The sequence below is a fragment of the Beta vulgaris genome, chromosome 9 (assembly GCF_026745355.1).
Source record: "Beta vulgaris subsp. vulgaris cultivar EL10 chromosome 9, EL10.2, whole genome shotgun sequence".
In the NCBI taxonomy this organism is placed as follows: Eukaryota; Viridiplantae; Streptophyta; class Magnoliopsida; order Caryophyllales; family Amaranthaceae; genus Beta; species Beta vulgaris.
In genome coordinates, this window is record NC_079210.1 from 27,396,539 (window position 1) to 27,423,990 (window position 27,452).

The 27,452-nt window shown below is 36.9% G+C and overlaps 2 protein-coding genes across 2 annotated transcripts; both read right to left on the reverse strand.

Moving 5' to 3' along the window:
* Window positions 1-3,097: 3,097 nt before the first annotated feature.
* On the reverse strand, window positions 3,098-3,865 carry LOC125493555 (uncharacterized). Its single transcript, XM_057392219.1, has one exon. It carries the CDS (start codon window positions 3,863-3,865, stop codon window positions 3,098-3,100), a length of 768 nt encoding a protein of 255 aa, XP_057248202.1.
* A 27-nt stretch (window positions 3,866-3,892) lies between these two features.
* On the reverse strand, window positions 3,893-4,474 carry LOC130590188 (uncharacterized). Its single transcript, XM_057392220.1, has one exon. It carries the CDS (start codon window positions 4,472-4,474, stop codon window positions 3,893-3,895), a length of 582 nt encoding a protein of 193 aa, XP_057248203.1.
* Window positions 4,475-27,452: the final 22,978 nt, after the last annotated feature.

The following is a 27,452-nucleotide window of genomic DNA, read 5'->3' on the forward strand; positions in this document are numbered from 1 at the left end:
ATCTTAGCTAGTCTTTCAACATGTCCCCATCAAAGTCAGGACTCTCAGGTCTCTTTTGAGTCAATTTCTTTGCCAATAGGCGAATAGCAGAAGCTAAGGCATCATTATTGTTTGAACCTCTACTTCGCGACTGAAATCTAACGTAACTCTACTTTGGTTCCAGCATAACTTACATGCCATCTAAGAAGGCAACATTTGATTTGATCATTAAAGATCGCATCAACAAACAATTTCCACTAGTTCAAGTTCAACATGAAATGTTCTCTAATAATCACATAATCATTCATGTAAAATATATTCACATCAACGTGCAAGTAGAAACAAGCAAGCAAGAATATAATACATATGAAATAAGTAATAAAAATATTCCCATCACGTGCCCAGAATAAATTCTTACTCACTCATATAAAAAATAATAGCTTTATTCCTCAATCGATAATAAGAATATTTTCCAATCCAAAATAACCAACTTATTCCTCAATAATATAAAATCTAAAAGGAAATTTAAACCATTGTAGCTTGACTACTTTCCAACAACTAATCTTAAAGCATAAATAAATACTCTATGGATTACATATCATTCCATCCTTATTTCCTTTATACTGGAGTAAACATTTCATCTTCAAAGTCTCCAAGTCTTCACTATAATAATATAATAACAATAATAATCTGAATTCCTAGATCTAGTAGATCTTCAAATACCTTTTGGTTGATGTCCATTTTCACCTCTCTAAAACACTCACATCGCTCAGATAAGTCTCCAAATAATATTGTAGATGTCCTTTCAGGTTTGCACTCTAGTACAATCAAACTCTTGAATTACTTCATTTATCACTAACAGGGATGCCTAATTTTAACACATAATGCATAATGCTCTCTAGGCTAGTGTAACTATAACTTTCAGGCTCATGACGTCGGACATTCTCATCATCACTAGGCAAACCTTTTCTTAAGATGCATCGCATCGTCCAGTGAAGATCTGTGTACTCTCTATGGTCGTTAGGTGCATGAAACTCGTCGACTTCGTCGTCGCTCAAGATGATGGGGTTAAAATAGCTTCCTAGGTTAGCAGCCATAATTAAAGAGCTACAACACAATAAACCATAGTGGTTTAGCACTCTCTGACGTGTTCCCACAAAACAATAGGGGTAAACAAAAACAAAGGCATGCAAAAATATAACACTTTGCAGGCAAGAAAGTATAAACAGTTAGCAGGAAGGAAAAATATTCATGCATCATTACCGGTGAAGTATAATAATAATGACTAGTTTTTATATGCACGCAATGCGTGCGAAAATACGATGTAGAAAAATTAAATTAATTGTTAACTATATCGAATAAATTAGGGATACTTGAATTGTTGATGGTTTTCTTTTTGTAATGTCTTTTTTATTTTTAAAATTAATTAGGTAGTTTCTTTTTTATTTTTTAATTAAAATAAGTAGCTAGTTTTTTCATTAAAGGAAGTAGTTATAATAGAGATATTATGAGGGTAAAATGGGGTTTCTAATATTTTGGTGTCCTACCCCTCTTCCCATATAGAATAGAGATGCTGAACTAACTTCTTGATGCAGGCATATAATATTTCTATCCTATATGCCCTTCCTATACTACCCATTCTCACAATGCAATACTATAAACCTTAAAGGCATGAAAAATAATGCAGACACCTTTTATAAATAATATTACTTAAGTGCCTGTAAGAATTTTCGAATAAAAAAAAATTTCGACTATATTCAAAATTTTCGAACTAATATACTAGGAAAAGAAAAGAAAAAAAAATTTCGTAACCTTATTTTTATCGAAAAAAAATTCGAACACCAAAATAGAAGTTCCGAATAAAAAAAAAAAATTCGGACCATAAAAAAAAAACGAGCTATCAAATTTTTCCGATAAATTTTCGGTTAAAAAAAATTTCCGGTTAGAAAAAAATATTCTATGTCCAACTTTTCGAAATGAATACGTAAGAGCAATTCTAAGGTTTCCTTCAAATAACTAATAAGCTAAATCACTTAGAGCTAGACCTGGCAAAGTTGGTCCTGATCCGAAAATCCGGTCCGAAATATCCGATCCGTGGTCCGATCAGGGTCCGAACCTTGATCCGAATCTGAAACGGTCCCGATCCGGTCCGAATCCCGATCCGAAATAATCTTGATCCGAAGCTCATCCGAAATTCGAATGATCCGATATAATCTTACCCGATCCGAAACCGATCCGACCCGATCTAAAACTGATCCGACCCGAAGGTAAACTGATCTGAAATTATTGGTTTCGATTAGGCTTTGATCTGAAATACCCGAAACTTACCCGTTTTTTATATAAAAAAAAATCATTGGCATAAGTATTCCATTCATTCCACCATAGCCCGATTCCGATCCGAAATAATAGTCCAAACGATGACCCAATCCGAAACGATCCGATCCGGTCCGAATGTAACTTGATCCGAAAACAGTCCGATCTGAATTGGTCCGGTCCGATTCCGATCCGAAATAATAGTCCGAACGATGACCCAATCCGAAACGGTCCGATCCGGTCCGATCCCAGTCTGAATGTAACTTGATCCGAAAACGGTCCGATCTGAATTGGTCCGGTCCGAATCCGATCCGATTGGTCCGATTGCCAGGTCTACTTAGAGCACCTCCATTCATGGGGCACCCCATTTTTTCTCTCTCCTCACCTTATTTGTCCACCTCATTTTCCACTACCTCCCCATTTTACCTTACTCAAATTTGAAACACATACCTCCACTCATCTACCTCCCCATTTATCTTCTCTCTCTTATTTCCTATACCCCACCACCTTTTCTCTCTCCTACTTTCCCATACCCACCAATATTTTATCTATTGATTATATATTCCATATTTAACATGATTTCTTTGTAATTAAATAAAAAAATCGTAATTATCCTCATTAATTTCATAATTAATCAATAAATAATTGACACACTAATTAAATTCGGTAGTTGCTAATTACGCTATGTAAATTGGTAATCACGCTATTAAAACGATAAATCGTTAATTTATGCTCATCTTTTAATTAAGCTACTTAATTGAGATTTCTTACAACAATGGCTACACTTAATATTACAAACAATAATTCACTCATCATTGGTTGATTGGCGACAATTGTGCCAAATGTGTTGAGCCAAGTCCTTTTGTAAGGAGTTGTGAACATCTCTATCCCACGCATCAGCTCTATTTTGCAAATATTGTTGCATCCCTATATCATTGTAGCGACCAGGTTGAACAGAGAATGTTTCAAGCCTATGGCTAGACGAAGTACTAGCAATCGAGGCATTTTCTTGCTCGAAGTCTGATGCGTCTTGATAATTTAGATATGTATCCCGTTCATCCTCGACAATCATATTGTGAAGAATGATACACGCCAGCATTATTTCCCACATTAAGTGTTCATCCCAAATGAGTGATGGCCTTTGTATTATTGCAAAGCGTGCTTGTAAAACCCCAAACGCACGTTCGACGTCTTTCCGAACTGATTCTTGACGTTTGGTGAACAACTCATCGACGGGAGATAGTGGGAGTCGAATTGCTGGCATGAACACTGCCCATTTAGGGTAGATCCCATCTGTTAGGTAATATCCCCTATTATAGGTATTACCATTCACATTAAATGTGACCTCAGGAGCTCTTCCTTGATAAAGATCATCAAACACCGGAGAGCGTGCCAATACATTGATATCATTGCAAGTTCCCGGTGTTCCGAAAAATGCATGCCATATCCACAAGTCTCCGGAGGCCACGGCTTCTAGAATTACCGTTGCAGATTTGGACCTACCTTGATACAACCCTTTCCATGCTCGTGGGCAATTTTTCCATTGCCAATGCATGCAATCTATGCTGCCCATCATTCCAGGAAAACCCCGCCTTTCCCGTCACGTAAGAGGCGTTGCAAGTCGGTTACTGTAGGCCTCCTTAAGTACTCGCGTCGTAAAAACTTTTCGAATTCCTTGCACAAAGTGCACAAGGCACTCCTTTGCTGTTGATTCAGCAATTTTGATGTACTCGTCGACTGCGTCAGATGCTGATCCATATGCTAGACACCTCAATGCTGCTGTGCATTTCTGATGAGTGGAGGCACCTAGCTTCCCAGTTGCGTCTGGTAGTTGTTGAAAAAATTTGTCTTTCGCAGCGACTGCGTTCATAATTCGAAAGAAAAGAGGACGACGCATACGAAATCTGCGTCGGAACATGTCTTCGGTATATAGAGGACGATCAACAAAGTAATCGTTCATTAACCTTTGATTTGCATCAGCACGGTCTCTTGGAATAATAATTTTTTTTTTTGGGAGATGTTCTTTGAGTGCTTCTATGATTGGAGCGACAATTGTTTGAACAGCTTGTTGAATTACGTAGTCTTCTTGTTCTTCAAGATACGCGTTGTATAAAATCATGTTATTGACCATATCATCAAACTGGTCATCACTTGAACTTGAAGAATTGTAATCCAAGTTCATGTTTCCTTTTGTTGCAAGAAGAAGAAGAAGAATGAAGTGGTTTGAAGGAAGAAGAATGATATTTTTTTAGAAAGAAGGATGGTGTTATGGTGTGATGTTATCATTCAACCAATTCATCTTTTAAAGACATTTGATGATAAGAGTGCAATCTCTGAAGATAAGAAAGGACTACACAATCCAAAAAAAAAAGATTTTCAAAAGATAAGATTGTAATCCACTTTTCAGAAGATAAGATTCTCAATAGATAAGATTGTAATCCACTTTTCAGAAGATAAGATTCTCAATAGATAAAAAATATTAAAACAATACAAACTAGGATAGTAAATACTAGAATTACGAAAGAATTAAGGATACTAAATAAAACAACCTTATAACTAAACTACTTCATAAACTCTTCTCTTAGCTTCTCATAGTATTCGAACTCAACCGCATCAAGAGATGGTTTGGTCATCAACAATTGATACATCTTGAACCTCATTTTCTTTTCATCTCGCTGCTTTTGGTAATCCATCATTTCTTCTATATTTTTCCTTATTGTAATTCGTTCACCTTGCATTTCACTTAAAGTGTTGTTGAAATCATCTAAACTTGTAGCTACTCCTTTCATCTTTCTTTGTGCCTTAGCCTTCTTCGCACCATCCGGGCGAACTGATACAACTTCATCACTTGACCTTTTTGAACTTGATTGACTCACAACAGTTGAATCGTATCCGGGTTGCCATCTTGAAAGGTGTCTCATTCCCATCCAACAATGGTACAATTTGAAAGCTTTATTATTTTGTTTTTTTGTATAGTTCATGAGCTTTAGCCTCTACATCCGTAATAGCCATTCCACTTGATTTCATTCGCTCGGCTTCACCGAGTTGCGATACCCACAAAGTCACGAGTCGGTTGATGGTTCTCCAATGCGCTTTAATTGACTTCATGGTCCTTGGGTGGATGAGTGATGGTTTTTTTACCACTTCAACATCGTAGATGCGCTTGATTTCTATCCAAAGCTTTGCCTTTGACTGATCTGTTCCCACTAATGGATCACCACCACAATTAAGGTATCCGGAGACCAATGCTATATCCTCATCATGTCCCCACCTTTCTTTTAGTATCTTATTTTTACCTTTTCCACCTTGGTCCGCTTCATCTTCATCATCATCATCATAAGCATCATCATCGTCTCCGAGTTGTTGAGTTTGGTAATAATCTCCAATCGGTATTCGGTTATTGCTCCCGTCTCCCCCTGGAGTTGTAGGATTTTGATCCATATATTGAGACATTGGAGATGAGAGATTCACGGAGTATGGGGCGGGTTTCGAAATTAGAAGGTTGTTGACTTTGGAGTACAAATGCTTGGAATAAGGCTTGGATTTGAGGGTTATTGAGCATATTTGGATCAAAAGCAATATTAGTATTTTGACGATTTGGGTTTTGTTCGAAATTTTGATGGAAATTTGGATTTTGTGGGGAATTTGAATTTTGTTGGAAATTTGGATTACATTGGAAATTAGAATTTTGTGGGGAGTTAGAATTTTGTGGGAAATTTGGATTTTGTGGGTGGTTGAGATTAAATTGATAATTTGGGGTTCTTTGAGGCCTATTTCCATAATTAGAATTATTAGGATTCATAATTATGGATAATTTGTTTGGAAGTATTTAAAGAGTAGAGGAATAAAATATATAATTAGATGAGAAAAATTAGAGAAATTAAAGATTGGAAAAGGTAGAGAAATTTGAATGTATCTAAAATATGGCAAAATTGGTCTCTATTTATAGACAATTAAAAATATGAACGTTGGTATAATTTTTTTTTTTTTAATTAGCAGATTTTTTTTAAAATGGCAAAATTATGCAACGGCTATTTTAAAAAATAACCGTTGCTTTTAAAGGGAAGTGACATTTGGCAGCTTCTGATTGGGCCTTGGGCGCGCGTCAGGCTATCCACGCCAGCTCTCCCTTTCTTTTTCTCTCTCTGCCGCGCGTCAGCTGCTGGGCCAGCTGTCCTTTTTTTCTCTCTCTCTCCGCCAGGTGTAAGCTCCCCATTTGTTCTTCATTTGGGCACCTCCCCTAAAACTTCAGCATCCTCATTAAATGGGGAACCAACCCCACTCATGTGGAGCCCCATTTGAGGAGAGAGACTCCATATGGGGAGGGTTTTTTTTCCCATTGGAGGTGCTCTTAGTAAGCTAGCTAGCTAGTTAGTTAGGCGCCTATAAGTCTTAAACTAACCTAAAGCTCCCAGATACCACTTTTTAACACCCCGATAATTCTCTATTTCTAGAAAATACTTTTATAATAAACCTTAGAGAATTACCCAGGCATTATCGCTCGTGTGATAACGTATCGACTTACTCAGAATTTTGCAGCGGAAAACAACGTACTAAAAACCAACTTTATTAAAACTCGTTAAACAAATGACAAGAGTTTGAAACTAAAACACACCAACTTAAATAATCACAAACTGAAATAAAGATGTTCCTACGAAAACAACTTAAACTATGCTAGGTATATAAGTAGTCTCTCCATTCCAGATTCCCAATGAGATGCATCTGCGAACCTTTAATGTCAATGCAATACTGACTCTGCTCACCAGAAGGATCATCACAGGATCAATACGCAAAGCCATGATTACACACACAAACAAGCACGTAATCAGCAAAGCTGAGTACTACATATCAGACATAAATAATCCTAAACATGATACTACAAAAATAACATGCAGGAATAAATAATAACATAAGTATATAATAATCTGCAGACAACTTCTACTGAACTAAACTTAAACCAACTTTTTATCACTTTAATGGAATAGTTATTGGGACGAGTTGTCTTGCCTACTAATGTGAAATGCGGGCGCGACTCCGCATTTCAGAGTGACCTGCGATATCGAGGAACCTTTGAAATAAAGAGGGATGGTGATCAATCCATTCCTAGAAAAGCTATGGCACGCTCACCATAACCCCAACCCTTATGTCCAACTCTAGACGTGCACCAGTCTAAAGTCTATAACTTATTCTCGTTGCACTTTACATTAATTACATTTTATTACTTGTGTTGACACAAACAAGCAAATAACACATAATTAATGATCACACAATCATAACAGAATTCCTTTTTATCTTTAGATTAACAAGTGGTCACAACTTATCAACCAAGACTCCTTTACTTCCTCTTTAACCTTTACCAACTTACTTGTTGAACCTAGCCAACAATAAACTTTACCTTTATATAGGTATAACTTGTAAATTACCAAATAAGGTCCACGATCCTTATAAGATAATAAATAATACTCAAAGAATACATGTAATACATGATTCACTTTAACTTATATAATTAATTCACTCACGAATTAATAAATAATCTAACTTAACATGCTTGCATCAAACATTCCATAAAAACATTTATAATCTGATAACATAATCACTTCTAAATCACATGCTGCACATAGGTACATAACATGTAAAATAAATTCCAGCATCCACATATATGAAGAAACAAGTTCCTGTACATGATACTCATATTGAAATACTCTTAGAGCATGCTTCTAAATCATATAACACGTAGATAATGTACGTACCTTGTATATACTAAGCGGTAGGCCACTTTTAACTCGTTAAAAGTCTCCTACAACGAAATCTCCGCCTAGAAAATAAAGTAATGAAAATTAATAACTTGAACTAAAAATTCCAGCAGCTTTAAAACGATTAAAACCCCATGAAACACGTTTTAAAAATCGTTTTTATGTTCCATACTTACGTTATTTTTAATTCCTAGTATAGTATGACTATTCTAGCAATTAAAAATCCTCAAAAACACCATAAATAATTCTTTTATGAAATTACAGCACTTATAAAATTTAATAACCATCCTCAAAGCATATGAAGCGTATTTAAAATTACGTACTAAATAAATTTCATGGTTTATAACATATATATTTAGTTTCTAGCAATTAAAAACCCTAGAAACTATTATTTTCATGATTAAAACTAAAAATAAACTTAACATAATAAATCTGAAATTTCTTATAATAATAATCATGATAACCGAAATTGTTTGCATAAATAAAACAGTAATTTAATTCACAAACATGCTAAATCATAATAAAATAACATAAAAACTAGTCTTTTAATGGAATCTTAGGAAGGAAGAAAGAAAACAACCGACAACAATGGAAGGAAAGGGCGCCGGACAGCAGCGGCAGCAGGGAGGAACTGGTGGCAGCAAGATGTCGGCTCTTGAAAAGATTTGTGACGTTTCTTGTTGAACAAGAAACGTTACTTGAAGAAGAAGAAACAAATTTTTTTTGAGAGAGAAGGCTGAAAAACGACGCACAAGGGAAGAGAGATAGAATGTCGAGTAGAGAGAGAGAATGACGTGAAGATTGAAGAAAAATAATGTGTAGGGTGAAAATATTTTGGGTTTTTAGGATATTTATATATAGGCTTTTACTTGTGGGCTTAGGAAAATAGAATTTAATTAATGAAACTTGATGACTAATAAGATGGGCTATTTAAGACTTTAGGTATCAAATGACTCTTCCCCTTTTTATCACTTTTTGGGCTTTCGATTCCATTAAACTTCATTTTCAATATACTTTTAATATTTAAAAATTTTATTAAAACATGTTTAATTAAAATATTTCTAATTTTATTAAGCTATGAAAAATAATTTCATTTGACTTTTAAAATAGTCAACCCTTTTTAAAAGTCAAATCATTTTCCAAACTCATTTGGATTTAAATATAACTACATAAATACTTAAATATATTTATAAAAATTCTTTAAAATTGATGTGGATGAATACCATATTGCTGCGTTCTCCGAAAACGAACAATATGGTTTCAGTTAATTTTAAAATTTTTTGACTATTTGACCAAATATATTGCTGCGGTTTCTGGCAAGAACCGCGGCAATATATTAAAATAATATTAAAAAAATATTATTTGAACATATTGTTGCGGTTCTTGAAAGAAACCGCAACAATAGAATTAGGGTTTTTAATGCTTTTTTAAGAATAGGGTTTTTTAATTGTGCGGTTGTCCCACTATTTCTCTCTCACTCCTTCCCTCTTCCCTCATCCTGCGCCATCTCCGATCCCTCATTTCCTTTTCCTCATTTCCTTATCCTCATCTCACCACACATTCTCCTCCCTCATTCTCCTCCCTCATTTTTGTTCTTCATCGTTCTTCAATCCTCCCTCACCAGACAAAGTCTTCGTCAAGATTTCCCTCATCCTCACCAGTCGAAGCCCATGCTCATCGTTCCTCGCGAAGCTTCGGTCGTCGTTCAGATCAAAGACTTGACCCTTCGAAGCCCGCGCTCGTCGTTCCTCTCGAAGCCTTCGTCGTTCCTCGCGCTTGAAGCCTTCGTCGTTCAGCTCTTGTTTTCATCAGGTATTTCTCTGATTTTGACATTCAATTTCTTGTTTTTTTTTTCAATATTTTGTCCTTTTTGCTTTGAATTTTACCAGCTGATTTTAATTTTTTATGTTGTTTATGTTTATTTTATATTTGCAAGATTTTTGTCGTCCTCGCTGTTCGTCCTCCTTTTTGCTGGTCGCCGACGTTGAATCGCTCGAGTTCTTGGCAATATTACAGTTTCATTTTTCAGTTTTTGATTTTCTTGTTTTAGGGTTTTTTATTTTTCAGTTTTTTTATTTTTTTTAATATTATTTTTATTATATTTTTTGTAATTAGTCATTTAGTAGTAACTGTTTTTTTTTTTTTTTTTTTTTTTGCCTTTTCATTTTACTTTTTGATCTTTTGTATTATCTATGTAAGTATGTAACTAGTTCTTTTTATTTTTATATATTAATCAGATTCATGTCATTTTATCTTCAGTTGGTGGATAGTGGATGGGTTACTTGCTTGGTTTTACTCTTTCAAATTTGATTGCAAAATACAAAAAAAAAAATTAATTTTTTTTACCTGACAAGGCCTATTGTTGCGGTTTTGGACAACAACCGCAGCAATATGTTCAAATATTTCTGCGGTTTTTATCCAAAATCGCAGCAATACATTGTACGTTTTCAATAAAAAATAAATATATTGCTGCAGTTTAAAACCGCAACAATATATAATTACCTGGCCTATTGCTGCCCCTTTAATTGCTGCGCAGCCAAAACCGCCGCAATAGGCCACTTAAAGACCGCAGCAATAAACATTTATTCTACTAGTGATACTAAGTAAACTCTCTCTCTCCCTAACCACCCCTGCCAACCCCACTAGCCCGACCAGCATCCCCCAACCCTAGCCCCACCAGCCCCCTCCCATTCCCTCGATTTCCGCGCCGCCCCCCCTCCCCACACCCCCCCGCAGCCCTAAATCTCTCTTCGATTTCCCTTCCCCCGCAACATCGTGAGCCCCCCACTCCTTCGAACTCAGGCCTAGCGAGAGAGAATTCAAAATCGCGACCACCCCCACCCCTTTGATGTTGCTGATGCTTTCGTCACCACCATACACCGCCGCCACTCACTACTCTCTCCTTTCTTCTCTCTCCGCATTTTGTGTTGTTGTGGCCCTAGTGTTTTCTCTCCTGTATCCTCGCCATACTGCCACCGTTTGTTATGGTTGTTTAAAGTAAGAGGGACGAGTGCACCGGCAAGAAAGAAAGGGGGAGGCACGGGGGAGATCGATTGGGGGTTAGGGAGGGGTGGGGTTTGGTTAGGGTTACTTAGGGTTAATATGGTTTATTTAGGATTTTTTAGGGTTAATTAAAGCTGATTACTAAAAGGGTTAACCGACGTTAGTCATTAAGGGCATTTTGTCTTTTTTTTAAAAAAAAAACAAATGAGGGATACTTGGTGATGTTCTAAAAAAGTTGGGGGTATCCGGAGAATAAATGAATTTATCAGGGGTAATTGGTAAAAAGATCGTAAATTTTTTTTAGCACTTTATAAGGTAGCTAAAATGCTTCTCAATATAGTAATACTATAGTATGCTAAATTTGGCAAAAAAATACTATATATATATATATATATATTATATATATATATTATATATATATATTATATATAATATATATATATTAATATTATATATATATTATTATATATTATAATATTTTATATATATCATTTAGGAAATCACATAATGTTCCTAACGTTTTGATAGAGATGACAACCCCCCCCCCCTTAGACACACACACACACACATACACACGAATGGAGTTCTTTTTTTTCCCTTTATGAGTGTTTGGTTTGTGCTTATTTTCAAACCATTTACCCCTCTTTTTCAGCTTAAAAATTACCATTCTTCTCCTTAGATTGATTCCCCACCATCCCTAATGTTTGAGATTACCCCATATCCCTCTACAATACAACCACCACAACCACCACCACCATCATCATTATTATTATTAATAGTATTTTTCTTTTTTTTCTCCCTTCTTTACTTCTTCTTCCTCCACAACCACCACCCCTCATCCACCTTTGCCACCACCACCCCCACCCCTGCAACCCCACTTCCCCCACACACCCACCCCATGCCTCTGCACTTCACACCCCCTGCCCCCCAACACCGCCTGTTGTACAACGCCTCCCACCCCTACTGCTTGTACATCCTTAGCCACCCCACCGCAACACCCAATAGCCACAGAAATCCACCCCCACTATTGCAGCCCCCTAGAGTGCCCCACCCCACCCTTCGCCTCGCTCCTCTTCCTTCGTCCCAGCCGCAATGCCAACCCTCTATCCCCTCCCTCTCCCATCTCCCCATCCCCTGCAACGCTCATCCCATTCCCCCCTGTAACCCTCTTCTTATTTCTCTTTCTCTCTTCCTACTCCCCTGCAATTCACCGTTTTTTTAGGGTTTAACATGAATACCAAACATAATTTTGGTTTGATTATGGTGCAACCGACCATAATTTTCGGGTTCCACTGTGGTAGAAACGAAAAAAATTCGTTTCCTCCATGGAGGTACCAGAAACTATTTTTCTGTTTCTGCCATGGTGAAACCGAATAAAATGTGTTTCCACCATGGTGGAACTAGAATTTTCTTTTGGTACTTGCTAAAAGAATTATAATTCTGAATAAAAAAAGTACATATATATAATGTGTATAACTAAAGAAATGTCTGACAATGATTACTAACTACTAAGCGAACAATAAAGAAACAAACATCAAGTCTAATGTTCTAGTTAGATTCTGAAGTTTATTATGTAAAATTATTTAAATCTATGAGATTAAAGCTATTTACATAAGTTTAATACAAAAAAAATTACCTACTGTTTCTTGGAAGAATTTTTTTGAATGAGTTCATGTGTCGATTTGAGGCGGGTTTGGATCCCAAATAAATGTATTTTAGACCCAAATTAGACTCAGTTCCATCGAGTCTTAGAAATGTAGATCTAGTTCTCAAAATGGGTTGGGTTAGCTAGGATTTCGATCGGTTCTTGGATACATTACCATAACAACCAAGTATGTAGAAAACTAGTTAAATCTAGAGCAATAATGTTCGCTTTCTTAATTAATATGCAAAAAAAAAAAATTAAACAAAAAATATGAAAAAATAATTATAAACTACGTGTTTTTCGATGTTATCACTAGTACTCATGATAACTCTAAAGATCTGGGATTTTAACAGTAGGAAAATAAGAACTTATGCATAAAAAAAAGTAAAGTAAAGGTGGTTTAACCGCCCTATATTTTACAGACTAGACTTACAAATTTGCTTGAGATGAAACTGATACTAAGGAGCTATACAAATTTTATGAGTAAAAAGAAAAGGGGAGAGGAGATTTTCAGACGAGCTAGTGTCTTCGTGCATTTTGCTCTACCTTGAACTGAAGAAGAAACTCCAATTTATAGGCAGGGATGTAAAAATTTGCTTGTCATGTTGTTTACAATGCATGAATAATTTATCTTCTCCTTCAAATTGTTCATAATTCTATCTTATTGAAGCTTTGTACTATTGATGAATACTTTTGTAGCTTTAAACTGTTGACGAGTTTGTTTGTTGTTGTTCTATATTCTGTTGAATAAATTTGCTGCTTTGAGGAACTATGTTGCTACTAATAAACATAGTGATATTAATTTTTTTTAAGTCTAGAAACCAACATCTTCTTCACCGTCACTAGGGTGGATGGAGGAGTCTGCTATTGCTTTGATGTCCGAAGTTATGGAGGACTCCGGCATACTATTGGCTAGTTGTCGTAGGATCCGTGCATGATCTTCGAGGGTCTTCGCTGATACGAGCTAGGATTTGCTTGTGATTTTCCGGCTAGGAACTGAAATTGTTCTATCCTTGATATCATGATACATGTGTTACAGTTTTTCTTTAGCAATTCTTTGATGGTTGGTTCGAGGACATGTTATGGATCATTGAAGTTTGATTACCATCTACTTTTAAATTTTCTTTGGAGCCCCACAATCCATTGCTCTTGGTTTATTTCAAGGAACCAATGACATACCGAAGGAAGATAGATCTAAAACTCCATAGAAAATAAACATAAGGTGAGAAAACAACTTTGAGGGTTTGTATTGGATTCTGACAATATTATAGCTTTTTGCGACTTCTGGGTGAACTATTGTAGTAGATTATCCATAGAATTTCCACCATTATGTAACCTAAGATGACAATTTTTCTGGTTGTATGGTTTTAGTATTGAAGTAGATTAACCATGAATGGGATAATCTATTATTTTGTATGAGAAAACTGGAGAACTATGCTTGATGGTGATCCCAATAATTAGAGGTTTTACAATGTGGGAATGTGTTATTCAAACTTATGGGGAAGGCTTTGTGTTTTGAGAGGTCTTGATTCCAGTCGCGAGGACTCATGGCCTTTAGGATTTAATGGTCGGGTACGAGGGCTCTACTTGTTCATTTTTGTAATTAAAGTGTTTAAATTCACCGGAGTCACTGACTTCAAGAATTGTCTAGTAATACTCTGTTGTTTTAGTAGGTCCCACAGTTTATAAAACCAATTTTTTTCAAAGATTTTTTGTATTTAAACATAGGGATCTTCATCGTGATACCCATGTTCAATTGTTATAATATTTTGTAAATCAATTTAATAAAATATTCGGAAGTCTCCTTTTATTTAGATTGTGCAACCACAACCTGAGAGCTACATAGTTTTAGAAATTATTTTCGAGGAGGGTTTTTGAGAGAAGATTCTCCTGCTTCTTGTTCGAAACGATGGTAGTATTTTTACTTGCAGAAATTTTACCTTCTATAGACATTTTGCTAGAGCTTCCATAGAGTTTTGTAAGGCTTAGAAAGGAGTGATGGATGTTTTATGGATAAAGGATGCTCCGAATCGGAAAGGAGCCGTTCTTGAACTTCATGAGTTTTGTCGACGGCGGAGGTTTCACTGTCCATATTTTGAACTGCTTCCTACCAAGTTTTTATTGGCTTTTGCGTGGTGCATATTGTTTTTTCAGGAGGTGCTAAGACTTCTCCTTATCTTTTGTCTTTTTAGGCATTTCTGTAAAACATTCACGGGTTAAGAAGTCAGGGATTGAATTATTCTCTCATTTTTATACATTCACTTGGAATTTCAAAAATACTTACTATAGTTTGCCATCTAGCAAAAATATGTTTTGCAGCAATGTTTTGGACATCATTTTTTAAAACAACTGTTGCAAATTAACAATAAGTTCGTAGTAAGAATTTTTGGTTTAATAAATGAGAGTGGAATTCAGAAATACAGAGAACAATTGAGTAGTTCCTGTTTTATAGTAGAATATTTTTTTGGGTATCATCCCAGTGTCCTGAGGTGAACCTGATAATGTATTCTTTACCATTATATCAACATGTTTTAAGATACCTCTTTAACCCTTGTCACTGGCATCTATTTCAACAATTTTAGGCAAGCTATGGTTTGATAAACTTAAGCATGATACATCTAAAACTTGAGTTTTTATAGTTTTTACAGCATGTGTATGGGTATCAAACCAAAGGGGGTGTATTTTTCTTTAGTCTATCATGGAGAGATTTTTCAATTCTACAATAATTTTGATAGATATTTAAAACATCATTTAAACTACCAAGAAATCTTTGTAGTTGAGTTTTGTTTAATATTTTATCGGGGAATATGCTAGTGAATTGGAATGATCTTTCAATAGGGGTAATAGTTCCACAAGACACGAAATGACCGAGAAATCTAATTCATGTTTGAAATAAAGGAATCTTCTTTGTTGATAAGACGAGCACATTGTTCTTAATAAGATAGAAAAAAGTTTTAGGTTTTTGTAATGCTGATCAATTGGGCTTGAGTAGACTAGTACATCATCAATGTAAGCTATGCAAAAATTTGAATAAGGCTAGGGTTAAATATATAGTTCATTATCCTCTAATACTCAGAAGGGGCATGGTTTAGACCAAAGGTATTATGTTCCATTCATATTGGCCAAAAGGAATAGTATTATGGTTTTGTACTGGTGTTGTGGTTTGATATGTATTTGTCATAATCATCCAAATTACATATCAAATTTTGAAAAAATAAAACTATGATATAATTTTTTTGCATAAGATTTATTTTGTTAGGTGTTAGATAACGAATCCATCCTAGGGAATCATTTAGGGGCTTGTAATTTATAACTAATTTGGGTGTGCCTTGCTTAATTTTAAAAGCTTTATTAACGTACAAGGTTGCGCAACTCCAAGGGGAGCAAGATTTGGAAATTAATTATTTGTTTTCGACATCGATAATCTCGTCTCGACAATGAATTTCTAAGTGGGCATTCATTAGAATTGATTAGGTTTTGGTAGGGATATTCTTCTCATCGTAATCAGGCTCATAATGTAAATCAACCATGTGGTGCTTTCTATTCTAGAAGGCATTTGGAAGATCAGAGCAAACTTCTCGCTCAAGACTACTGTGGAAGTCAGCTACTTGAGTTATTAGAAAAACCTAATACCAGAATTCTCAACATTATAAAGGCAAACTGCATGTATAAAAATGAGATTAATTCTCTTATAAATTGAAAACAATGTGATATTCATGATCTAAAAACTCATTTTTATGACTATCTTGGGTGTTTTTTTTTTAGATCATGAATATCACATTGTTTTCAATTCAAAAGAGAATTAATCTCATTTTTATACATGCAGTTTGCCTTTATAATGTTGAGAATTCTGGTATTAGGTTTCTCTAAGAAAGGGAATTCAAGCTTTTTATTTTTGGTTTTGAAATATATTCCATCAAAACTGATATTGTAGAGGTTATTAGGTTAATGAATGGTGTTGCCAAGATAACCCAATGGTGTATATTGGTAACAAGGACAAAATGACTTTTTAGTGAAAGACTTTGGTATAATATGTTTGCATATGTTTTCTCTTCAATTTGCATTTTGGTGATATTAGCATATGTAAGGTCTTCAGAAGTTTCTTGTTGGATTTTTTTTGTGATAAGACTAGATTTAATGGAAGACAAATATGCTCAAATGTTAGGCTATAGTATTAATTTTGAAATATCTTGAAAACACAAGTGTGACCTTTATAAATATTTTCGAGAAGTGATTTCTTTTGAAACAAAAAGGAAAGCATATGGAACCTAATGGCTACTTTCTTCATCTAGAGTAGAGTCAGGATCACTCTGGCAGAAGGAACCTAACTCCTTTTTAGTTTCTTTTAGCTCTTTTAAGTGTTTTTGAAGTTTCAAATATTGACATATTTGAAGGCTTTGTTTGGACGTTAGGCTCACTAACTCTTCATAGGTTAGCATATTATAGGTGATAATATGTTCACCAAGATCTTCTTAGATTCTGTTTCTCACCTTTGCTCCTAGGATCGTTGTAAAACCTGCCAGGATATTTTCTTTCCAAAAGGATTGGTTCGAATATTCCCTAAGCGTCACCATAGTAGAAAAGTGTTTTTATACCATTGAAAATCACTTAGTTTTTTTCATCTAAGATTAGAAGCGTTTTTATCTCTTAGATGGGATGAATCTCCAATAAGGTAAAAATATGGGTCGAGACAGAATCCTGGATAGGTTATCCATTTTAGTTGAGAATAGGAATACCATCTTTTGTTGTTTGGATGACATTTAAGATATACAATTTCTTTGTTTAGTGAGATAATAATCCCACCATCCTTTGAGCTGGCCAAAGAAGCGTGCAATCAGGAGTTCCACTACCGTTTTATTTGAGTACTAGATTGAGTTTTTTAAGCATTTGGCACCGTTATCATTTGTTACAAAAGATTTAATATTTGGTGTTCACTCATACCGTTTATATTCCATTCATAGATGGAAGAGGCATTATACTTTGGTTGAACAATTGTGCTAGGTTAAATTCTTGACTTGGAGTTCACTAGACCTTATAGAAATGATATCACGAGGTCTAGTATTTTGCCAAGAGAGTCCAGCTAATCCAGGGGTTTTATTTTGGTTAGGGCTAGTCTTAGTATCAGTGCTGTCAATTAAATCTAGGATGTTAATGCTATTATTATTGACTGTTTTCTTCAACTATTTTTGGGTTTGAGGTAGAAGGTTCCATCCTACTTATTTGGCCGTTAATACCTTGAAGAAAAACAATTTTCGAAGTCATAACTTCTTTTTGAGCTTTTTGCAAAATTTAAAATGGTGTGAGAATTGGAATTCGGAAGATCTTTTCCATAAGATTATGAACCAAATTTGTCTCTATTTTGAGGTTTTGTTTCAAGTCTATTAAGCTGCTTTGCCAGAGTGTTAATGTAACAACCCGATTGCCGAGCTGCTAGCTAAATACACTTCAGATTCACTAATCACAATCAATGCTTAATAAGCCTCGAATTAAATATTTACTTGCAGCGAAATTATAACCTATAAAACGATCCTGGATATGTGGGTTATTGGCCCACAAAACAAAATCCTTTATATAAGACTTCAATCACATAGTCATTCAATCTCAAATTCCATGACAAAAATCCATATTGTAAGTAATTCTAATAAACTCTTCTATACACAAACTTAGATATTGGATTTTATCCCATAGTACACAATTCGAATCATAACTTTGCTCTCAGCTCGATTCTGGCTCCCAACACAATCCTGCAACAAAGTTTGACTCTGCCACCCACCAAGTGACAGGCCATAGAAATGACAACACTATCAGCAAAGCTGAGTACACACGGTATAATAGACAATACAAGTTTAGGTGTATTTTGAAAACTAACACATAGTTATAATAACAAATAATCACATTCAACTCAGTTACCATAGTTTCACAAAATCAACTCGTTTGGCATGAACGTGAATGGAGAGAGGTACCACGCAGTACCAACTGTCTCCAAATTGTTGAGGGTCATCACCCCACCTTTTACTGTTCTGCTTGCAAGACTTAACCGGACATGTCCTATAACGCCAAGAATTCGCCCTTCCTGGAAGGCAACAGTCAGGGACTCTACCCGCCCTAACTCGGGTGCATGTTCATGCCTCACTTTCATATTTATAATAAAAGATATTTAAGGATTCATACTTTAATCCTCAATACTCAAAACTCTTATCAAGTCATTCTTAATACTCAGAACTCTTATCAACTCCTCTCAATTACCCTTACTTTGATAGTTGAGAAGATTTAGGGTTACTTGAAACTAGTTTTTGACATAATAACTTTAATGACATTAGCTACATCGACTAACATCCCAATTCCATAATCATAACTCTAGATTGTAGAAGTGAACAAACTAGACTTAACTCACAATCTTCAACTAAATCAAGAACAACAACAACGCACTGCCACAACAAAACAAACATACAACGAACAATAATAACAACAACCCAATAACATATTAACATCCACTACAACAATTCCACAACAGCTGCCACAACTACAACAACCATCACAACGACAACAACAACAACATCAACCACACCAACAATCATAAAGCAACAACACCACCACCACAATAGAGGGGACTAAAAACATAATAGGACACCAACACAGTCGCAACAACGACATAACAAGAGCAACACAACCACCACAGCAATAACACGACAAATAATTCCCAATTTACAAATTATCAACCTTTAACATTCTAGATACTTGGCCCTCAATTCAAAACCAACTATAAGTTCACTAACACTAGTTACACCATATAACTAGCATCCCACTTCATAACCATAATTTCAAACTCTTAATTCTAAATTCTTTAAACTAATTCCACATATCTTTGGATCATATAACTAACCACAACTAGCAACAACACTTCACAACGACGATGCTTCATCAACAACATGACCTCAACCACAACAACAGAACAACAATAACCCAACAACACTACTACAACAGAGCAACAACAACAATAACAACTCCACAACAACTTCACCACAACCACCACAACAACTCTAGAACAGCAACAACATAACAACTCCACCTCAATCATCACAATTACTCCACAAGTCCGTGTACTAAACACATTCCATTTTAGAAGCATAATCGTAATGACTTAGTGTATAAGTGTTCTTCTTCACTTCAAATGATGCGTGACTTTGCTTGGTAGCATAATTGGGTTTAGCCCATTTCTAAGGACGTAATTCAACATAAAAAGAAAATCCAAGTTCCTTTTATTCTTCTTGCTTTGATTCAAATAGGTTTAACCCATTAAAATTGTTAAGGCCTAATTGCGCTTCTTTCACTCCAACATTATAATGTACCAGTCACCATTCAATAAATAATTACTAGTGTAAAATATAACATAGGTCCAACTAATATATAATCATATAAACACAATTATTAGATAAACTATGAAAGATATTAATTAAAACCCACCACTTGTAGTTTATGATACTAATATTGAGCTGGTAAATAAGAAGATTACAATATATAAACATTCACCCTTATCACAGACTCGCCACTTTTAGTTCATTTTCCCTACAACCACAAGGCTAGCCAGCCAATCAGGATATTTAATTTCCCTTACCTTGCTATTATCGATCAACTTTTGGACCTCATCGTTGATTATTTGGTTTCGCTGGGGAGCGAATTTACGACTTTTCTATTTCACTGGTTCACAGTGACGATCAACGTTGAGTTTGTGTTTTATGACGTCGGGGTCAAAACCCGTTACATCCTCATGCGACCATGCAAAACAGTCAGTGTTAGATGTAAGGAACTTTATTACTTTTTCCTAGACATCGGGGCTAACGATGATCCTATTTTGACATATGCTCTGATTTGTCGACGTCGAGTATGATTTTATCCACTTGCTACTCATCGTACTCTTGCCCCCCAACGTTTCCATATGTAATTGATATTCTTCCATTTTGCGGGGCTTAAGAGACATTTTGTAGCATTCTCTAGCGATACGTCTATCCCCTTTGATCTCCTACACTCCCCATTTAGTAGGGAACTTCACTGATTTATGATATGTGGACGTGACAACCTTCATACTATGGATACAGGGCCTTCCTAAAATAACGTTGTACGAAGACGAAGGATCTACGACATAAAACTTGGAGGGCATATTCACTCCTTTAGCATAGGTAGGCAACGTCATCACTTCTTCCATGGTATACTTAGCTTCTCCACTGAATCCAACATGGACAGTAGATTTACGGATGATGTCACGTTCATTGATGCCCATGGCTTCTATGGCGTCCTTCATGAGGACGTTGCATGAACTGCCATTAACCACTAGTACACGCTTTAGTAAACAATTACCGACAGTAAGAGAAATTACCAGCCCGTCGTGGTGGATATCTTTTTCGTCACCAAGATCATCATCGTCGAACGTTATCCGCATAGCTCCGAGTTCAGTGTCACGCGGATGCCGGAGTTCTTTGGGTATGTCGTTCTGGCTTGGGACGTCTCTTGCGTGACGTTTAGCTGCAAAATAGGTTAGTCCACAAATATGTGCTCCACCACTAATAACATTAATTACTTTCACGTGTATCGACGACGAAGGAGGTTGTCGCTGTCCGTCAGATTTGGAGAGAGTGTCTTTCCCCCTTTCCGTTAGAAGGTCCTTCAAGAGACCTTCATTAAGGAAATGCACTCATCGGTGTTGTTGCTTTTTCATTCCTAACAGACCATTACAATCTTATCAAGAGAATGCAAAGTGTTAACTATACCTGACGCATTGACGCTCAACCCATAGTCATTGAGTTTGGACTGCAAGCTAGGATCACTTTTCCAGTCGCTAATGTGCTCGGTGTGACGGACGCTATGTATCTGTTGCGGACAGTCGTAAGGCTTTGGGCGCCACAAACTTTTCTTGGTCGGAGTTGACTTTGCTGTCGGCGTTACTGAATTCTTTCCTCGACTACATGTCTTCTTCCAACTGCACCTGAGCCAAGGCTTTGGCTTGTGCATCTTCGAAGGTTGGACAGGGATGATGAGTTCTTTCTACAAATCTTCCTCTTCGTCCAATCCCCGTCGGAAAGATTCAATCGTCGTCTTGACATCACAATTTGGAATCGAAATCTTTTCCCTGTTAAACTTGTGGAAAAATTCTTTCTAGGATTCATTAGATTTTTGTACGATTCTATGTAAGTCACTATATGTTTTTTTTTTGGGAAGTAAGTAAAGTAATATTAAGTCCAAACGAACAGAACACACCTAAACGTTGCAACATCAACCTTTCCTAATCACTGGACAAGCCCAGCCTTACACATTTTCAATCCAACTTCTATCTCTATATTTGACTTTGAAACTTAAAAGCTGTAAAACTCTACTTTTCACACTATACTTTACATCATGTACAGTTTTGTAAATAGTCATTATAGCACCCTACTAATAAGTTGTGTTGCGAATTCTCCAAATAATGTATACAGTAGCAGTAAAAGCATCAAGCACCACTTTCTTCTAAAACTTAGTACCTCTGTATCTGCATCTAATCCATCTACACATCTGGTGGGCATTTCTATCCCTCCATGTAACACCAAGCCAGTCCATAATCTGCTCAATACACTGTCTACTGTAGTGACATTGAAACAGCAAGTGATCTATTGATTCTGCCTGTTGACCACAGATTGCACACACATCATCAGCACAAATACCAAGCTTCTTCAATCTGTCCTGCGTTTTCAGTCTGTTTTGGAGGGCTAACCAAAGAATCATTCTGTGCTTGGACTGGGACAACCTATTCCAGACATGAGTGCTCCACTAGACTCTTATGTCATCTCCATTTATTGCTGTGTAATACTTCTTTATACTGAATTTTGGGTTTTACAACCACTAATCACCATCAAGCTTCACAGTCATGTCAGATTTGGCTTGGAAAATGTACTTCCAAGCCCAACTAGCAGTAGAAGGTGCTACATAGCTACTCCATTGGTGCTCCTTGATGTACATCTCATTCACCCACTTCACCCACATGTTTTCTTTCTTTTGAGCTATGCACCAGGCCAACTTACCTACAACAGCTAGGTTCTAGTGTACTGTACTCCTAAAGCCGAGGCCACCAGCAGCCCGTGGTTTGCATAATGTGCCCCAGCAAACGGCCCCTGGCTTAGTATCATTGTGAGTCCCACTCCACAGATAGCATCTGCATATTATGTTCACTTCATTTAGCACACTTCTTGGAATGATAAATAGTTGCCCCCCGTAGGTATGAATACTCATCAGCACACTATTTACAAGCTGACTTCTTGCAGCAAATGAGAGGTGCCTGGTACTCCACACTCTTATCCTATTGATCATCTTATCAATCATAGCCTGGCAGTCACTAGCCTTCAACTATGTAGTGGCTAAGCGAACCCCTAGATATTTAAAAGGAAGACTACCAACATGAAACCCACTAACATCGCTTACTCTCTGAATTTCCTCTTCACTCATCCCAGCATAATACACTTCTGATTTACTTATGTTAACTTCCAACCCAGAAGCATTAGAAAACATCTGAAACCCTTGCAAAAGTGTATAGATAGATCTAAAGTCACCATTACAGAACAATAGCAAATCATCAACAAAGCATAAATGAGCCTGCTTCAGCTCTTTGCATCTAGCATGGAAATTAAAACCCTCCTGATCACCAATATAATCTATCACTCTCGCCAGATAATCCATACAGAGAGCAAAAACAAGAGGAGACATAAGATCTCCTTGTCTCAACCCCCTCTGAGCTCCAAAAAATCCAGAAAGGAACCCATTCACCATAATTGAGAACTTGGGAGTTGTCACACATGTCATGATTTGCTACACAAAGTCATTAGGAAATCCCACCCCTTCCAACATTTGCTGAAGGAATTGCCAGTTAAGAGTATCATAAGCCTCCTGATCACCAATATAACATTTGCTCTAGAAGCTTTCCTATTGTATAATTTGATTAGATCCTGACATAACATTACATTATGTAAAATGCTTCTTCCAGCAATGAAAGCCCCTTGACTATAAGACACTATGTCAGGCAAGATTTTATTAAGTTTCTCACTAATCAACTTAGTGATACATTTATAAAGCACTGAGCAACAAGCTATAGGCCTAAATTCAGTCACACTACTAGGACAATTAACTTTAGGAACTAAAGTTAAAGTAGTGAGATTGATTACCTTTAGCAATGTCCCCGTTTTGAAGAAGTCAAGAATAGCCTCTGTAACATCATCACCAACAACCTCCCAGCATCTTTTGTAAAAACAACTATAATATTAAACCTATCTGCCCCTAGAGCCTTATCATCAGGAATACTGAACATAACTCTTCTCACATCATCTTTAGTGAACTGACACTGAAGAATTCTCCTATGCTCATCACTGATACTCTTCCCTCTTCTAATCAGAGTACTTAACACCTTTTGTTGCTTCTCTTTCCCAGCAAAAAGGTTCATATAGTAATCCAGGAAAGCTTCAGAAACCTTCTCATGAGAATCCACCCATTCACCAACTCCATTGTGAATAGCATGAACTCTATTCTACCTTTTTCTTGCTCTAATGGCTTGATAGAATATCTTAGTATTCTCATCACCACATTTTAGCCAGGTCAATTTTGCTTGCTGCTGCAGTAGGGAATGAACATTCTTCTTGGTTCTCTGAACCTTCTCTAGAGCAGTTCCCTCCTGAGCTATAGTTTCCATACTGCTAGGATTCTCATGTAAGTCATCTTGGACCCTTGCAAGCTCTTATGTGGCTTTTATTAGTTCAACCTCATCATCACGAAAGCCCTGTCTCTTCAAAGTCCTAAAAGCACCCTTAACCCTTTTGAGTTTCTCCACAACTTTAAACATAGGGCATCCCATCACAGGTTTCCTCCATTCAACCTTAACAGCATCCAACATAGCAGGGTAATTGCACCACATGTTATAGAACTTGAAAGGCTTCTTAATCATAGTCTCAACATACACACTTAACATAATCGGAGTATGATCAAAATTACCTTCAGGTAAGAAGGCCACTGCTACCTGATCATAACATCAAGCCACTCAAAGTTAGCAATAACTCTATCTATCCTAGAAAACACCCTGGTTGGACCATCTTGCTTATTAGTGCATGTGAAATGTCTACCAGAGGCTTTAACATCACTGAGCCCACAATACTGCATACACTCCTGCATTGGCCTAATTTCAGAAGCTCTCACAATACTACCAATTCTATCCTCAATACTAGACAAAGCATTAAAGTCACCCATTAACACACAAGCATCAACACCCCTCCTTGCAATATCCTTAAGTCCAACCCACAAAGGATCCCTACTATTCTGGTCATTAAACCCATAAACAAATGTACACAGAAACCCCCTGCCACCTTGAGTAGTTGTAACCTCATAGTGAATAAACTGGCTAGTCATATTCAAAATATTCACATGGAAAGGTCCTGGACACCAGCCTATAATTATCCTACTATTTTCATGGTATGCATTATTATGGGTAAAACACCAACCTGGGCACAAGTTTAGATAGACTTTACCCAAATTAGAGGTTTTCACCCTAGTCTCAAGGTGACTGAACAACTTAATATTGTGAGAATTAATATAATTCCTCACTTCAATCTGCTTGGCTTTGCTATTCAATCCCCTTACATTCCATCATAGAATGTTATCCATTTGGTTTAGGGGTTGTCAGCCTCTGCCCCTTATCCACTAACTCCTCCTCTGATTGTTGCCCAATAACGACATTGTTTACAATACCCCCATCCACATCCATGGTCCCCATATCATCCTCTTTGCTAGTGTATGCATCTTCTAGCAGTGCATTAAAAGAGTTATGCACTGGCACCTCAGGCATCTTAGCAACAGTAGCTGCACCATTACCTACCAGCTGGAGCCTGGAATCCTTCACTATCAACCACAACTTGCTTCTTTTGCACCCATCTCTTCTTTTGCACACCTTTCTACACTTATCTTCCCCATGGCCTATCCCATTACATATCTTACAAATGGTTAGCCGCCTCCACTCGTATTTAATCCTTTGTTACACCACACACCCATGTTCATTGTAGAAGTTAATTACATCAGGAAGTTTGTACTGTAACTAGATTTCCACCATTACCCTCGCATATTGCAGTCTATCTTTTGTTTTTGTAGCCTTATCCATTTGAACAGCATGGCCAACCAACCCAACAATCTTAAATAGTCTCTTCTCACCCCAGTCCAGGCATATCTTACAAATGCTAGTCCAGGCATCTTAATCCGGACAGGAACATTCTGTATACTAGCTTTTTCAAGCAACATATCAGGTTCCCAAATTCGTGTTATCAACGGTTTTTGATCAAAAAACTGAAATCCTTCAGTAGTAACCTTCAGACAAGACTCAACAGAGGCAAATCTCACAATGAACATACCCTTCCCTACCATTACTGTTTTTTCAATCCCTGGGTATCCCCAAATCCGTCGAAAAAAACCATCCATCACATTGAAAGGAGGGTTTGCACCCAATACATAACATACCACAGCAGAAGACCAGTACTCAATCTCCTCTTGAATGTCCTCAGACTCAATAATAATAATAGGAGTTTTAGCTCTTACCTGATTGCCATCTCGTCTCTCTACATCATTAGCCCAAGGCATTCGTCGCGCCGTCGAAGGTTCTTTTGCACCACTGTCCATTACCTCGTGCCAATCCGAAAGGATTTCCTTCTCCATAGATTGGTGCACTCGTTCCTCCTCCATCGGAGGTTGAACCACCATTAAAACCTCTTATACCTCTGTTTCCTCCATTATATCCTTCTCTGGGATAGTACTTGGGATTTGTATCGCAACAACACCCGTTACTTCGTCAACTTATTTTGTTCTCCTCACCGGCGAGGAAGATGGACAAGTAGCCTTATTCTTTCCTTTTTTAGCACTCTTCTTAGCTCTCCCTCTTGCCATGGCGCCAGCGTAGTTTAAACTAGGAGTCTATCGTACGCTGAGAGAGAAAACCAAAATTCGTGTCATCTCCTCCTAGATACATCTTCATTTAATTCCCACTATCTGTTTTTCCGTTTTACGACTGATAACAAACTGTAAATTAAAAGTATTAATCAATCGAGCAAAGGAAGAGAAAGTGTCGTTGCCAAGGTAGATAATCCACTGTAAAGTTGGTCCAGTCAGCGTTGACCCGAAACCTTTGCACATGCATGCTTCACGCATGTTTCGAGGAATTGAGATTGTGAGCATCCGCTGCTTATATTAAGCGACATGGTCATTCTAATATGTTTTGCGGTCATACAGCTTCATGATAGGGACTGAAAATCGCTTTGGGACCTGATCATGGCAATGGCATCACCAAAAGGTGAGTCTGCATAGCTATGCGGCGTCGCTTTCTCCATAGGGCGTGGGACGCCGGGGATCCTGGCGATCATGTCTTCTAACTACTAGAGGCGTTGTTGGATAGGTACGTCTACGCTACAGCGCGTCTGCGCATTAGCTTGCTCTCCATTGAGGTCAGCGTTAGTGTCTCTATCTGAATCATCACCGTGCGTAGGGATGTTGTGGCCCACTGGAGTCTTGAACGCTTCTCCATCCAGGTCAGGGATTCTAGAGACATCTTCTATGGTGCGAAACTTGGGCCCTTGGACTTTTGAGCATATTTTAGGCTTTGATTCTCCATGCATGACGCGACATAGCTATTCTGCAATTCAACCATAATAGCCTTGACGCGATTGATTTCATCAATGTTCATGAGTGGTTATCCATTCTCCCGACATTGCAAA

Bases quoted from the DNA above. Each gene is read 5' to 3' on its own strand.
- LOC125493555 (XM_057392219.1), bottom strand. From the start codon at position 3,865: ATGGGCAGCATAGATTGCATGCATTGGCAATGGAAAAATTGCCCACGA.
- LOC130590188 (XM_057392220.1), bottom strand. From the start codon at position 4,474: ATGAACTTGGATTACAATTCTTCAAGTTCAAGTGATGACCAGTTTGAT.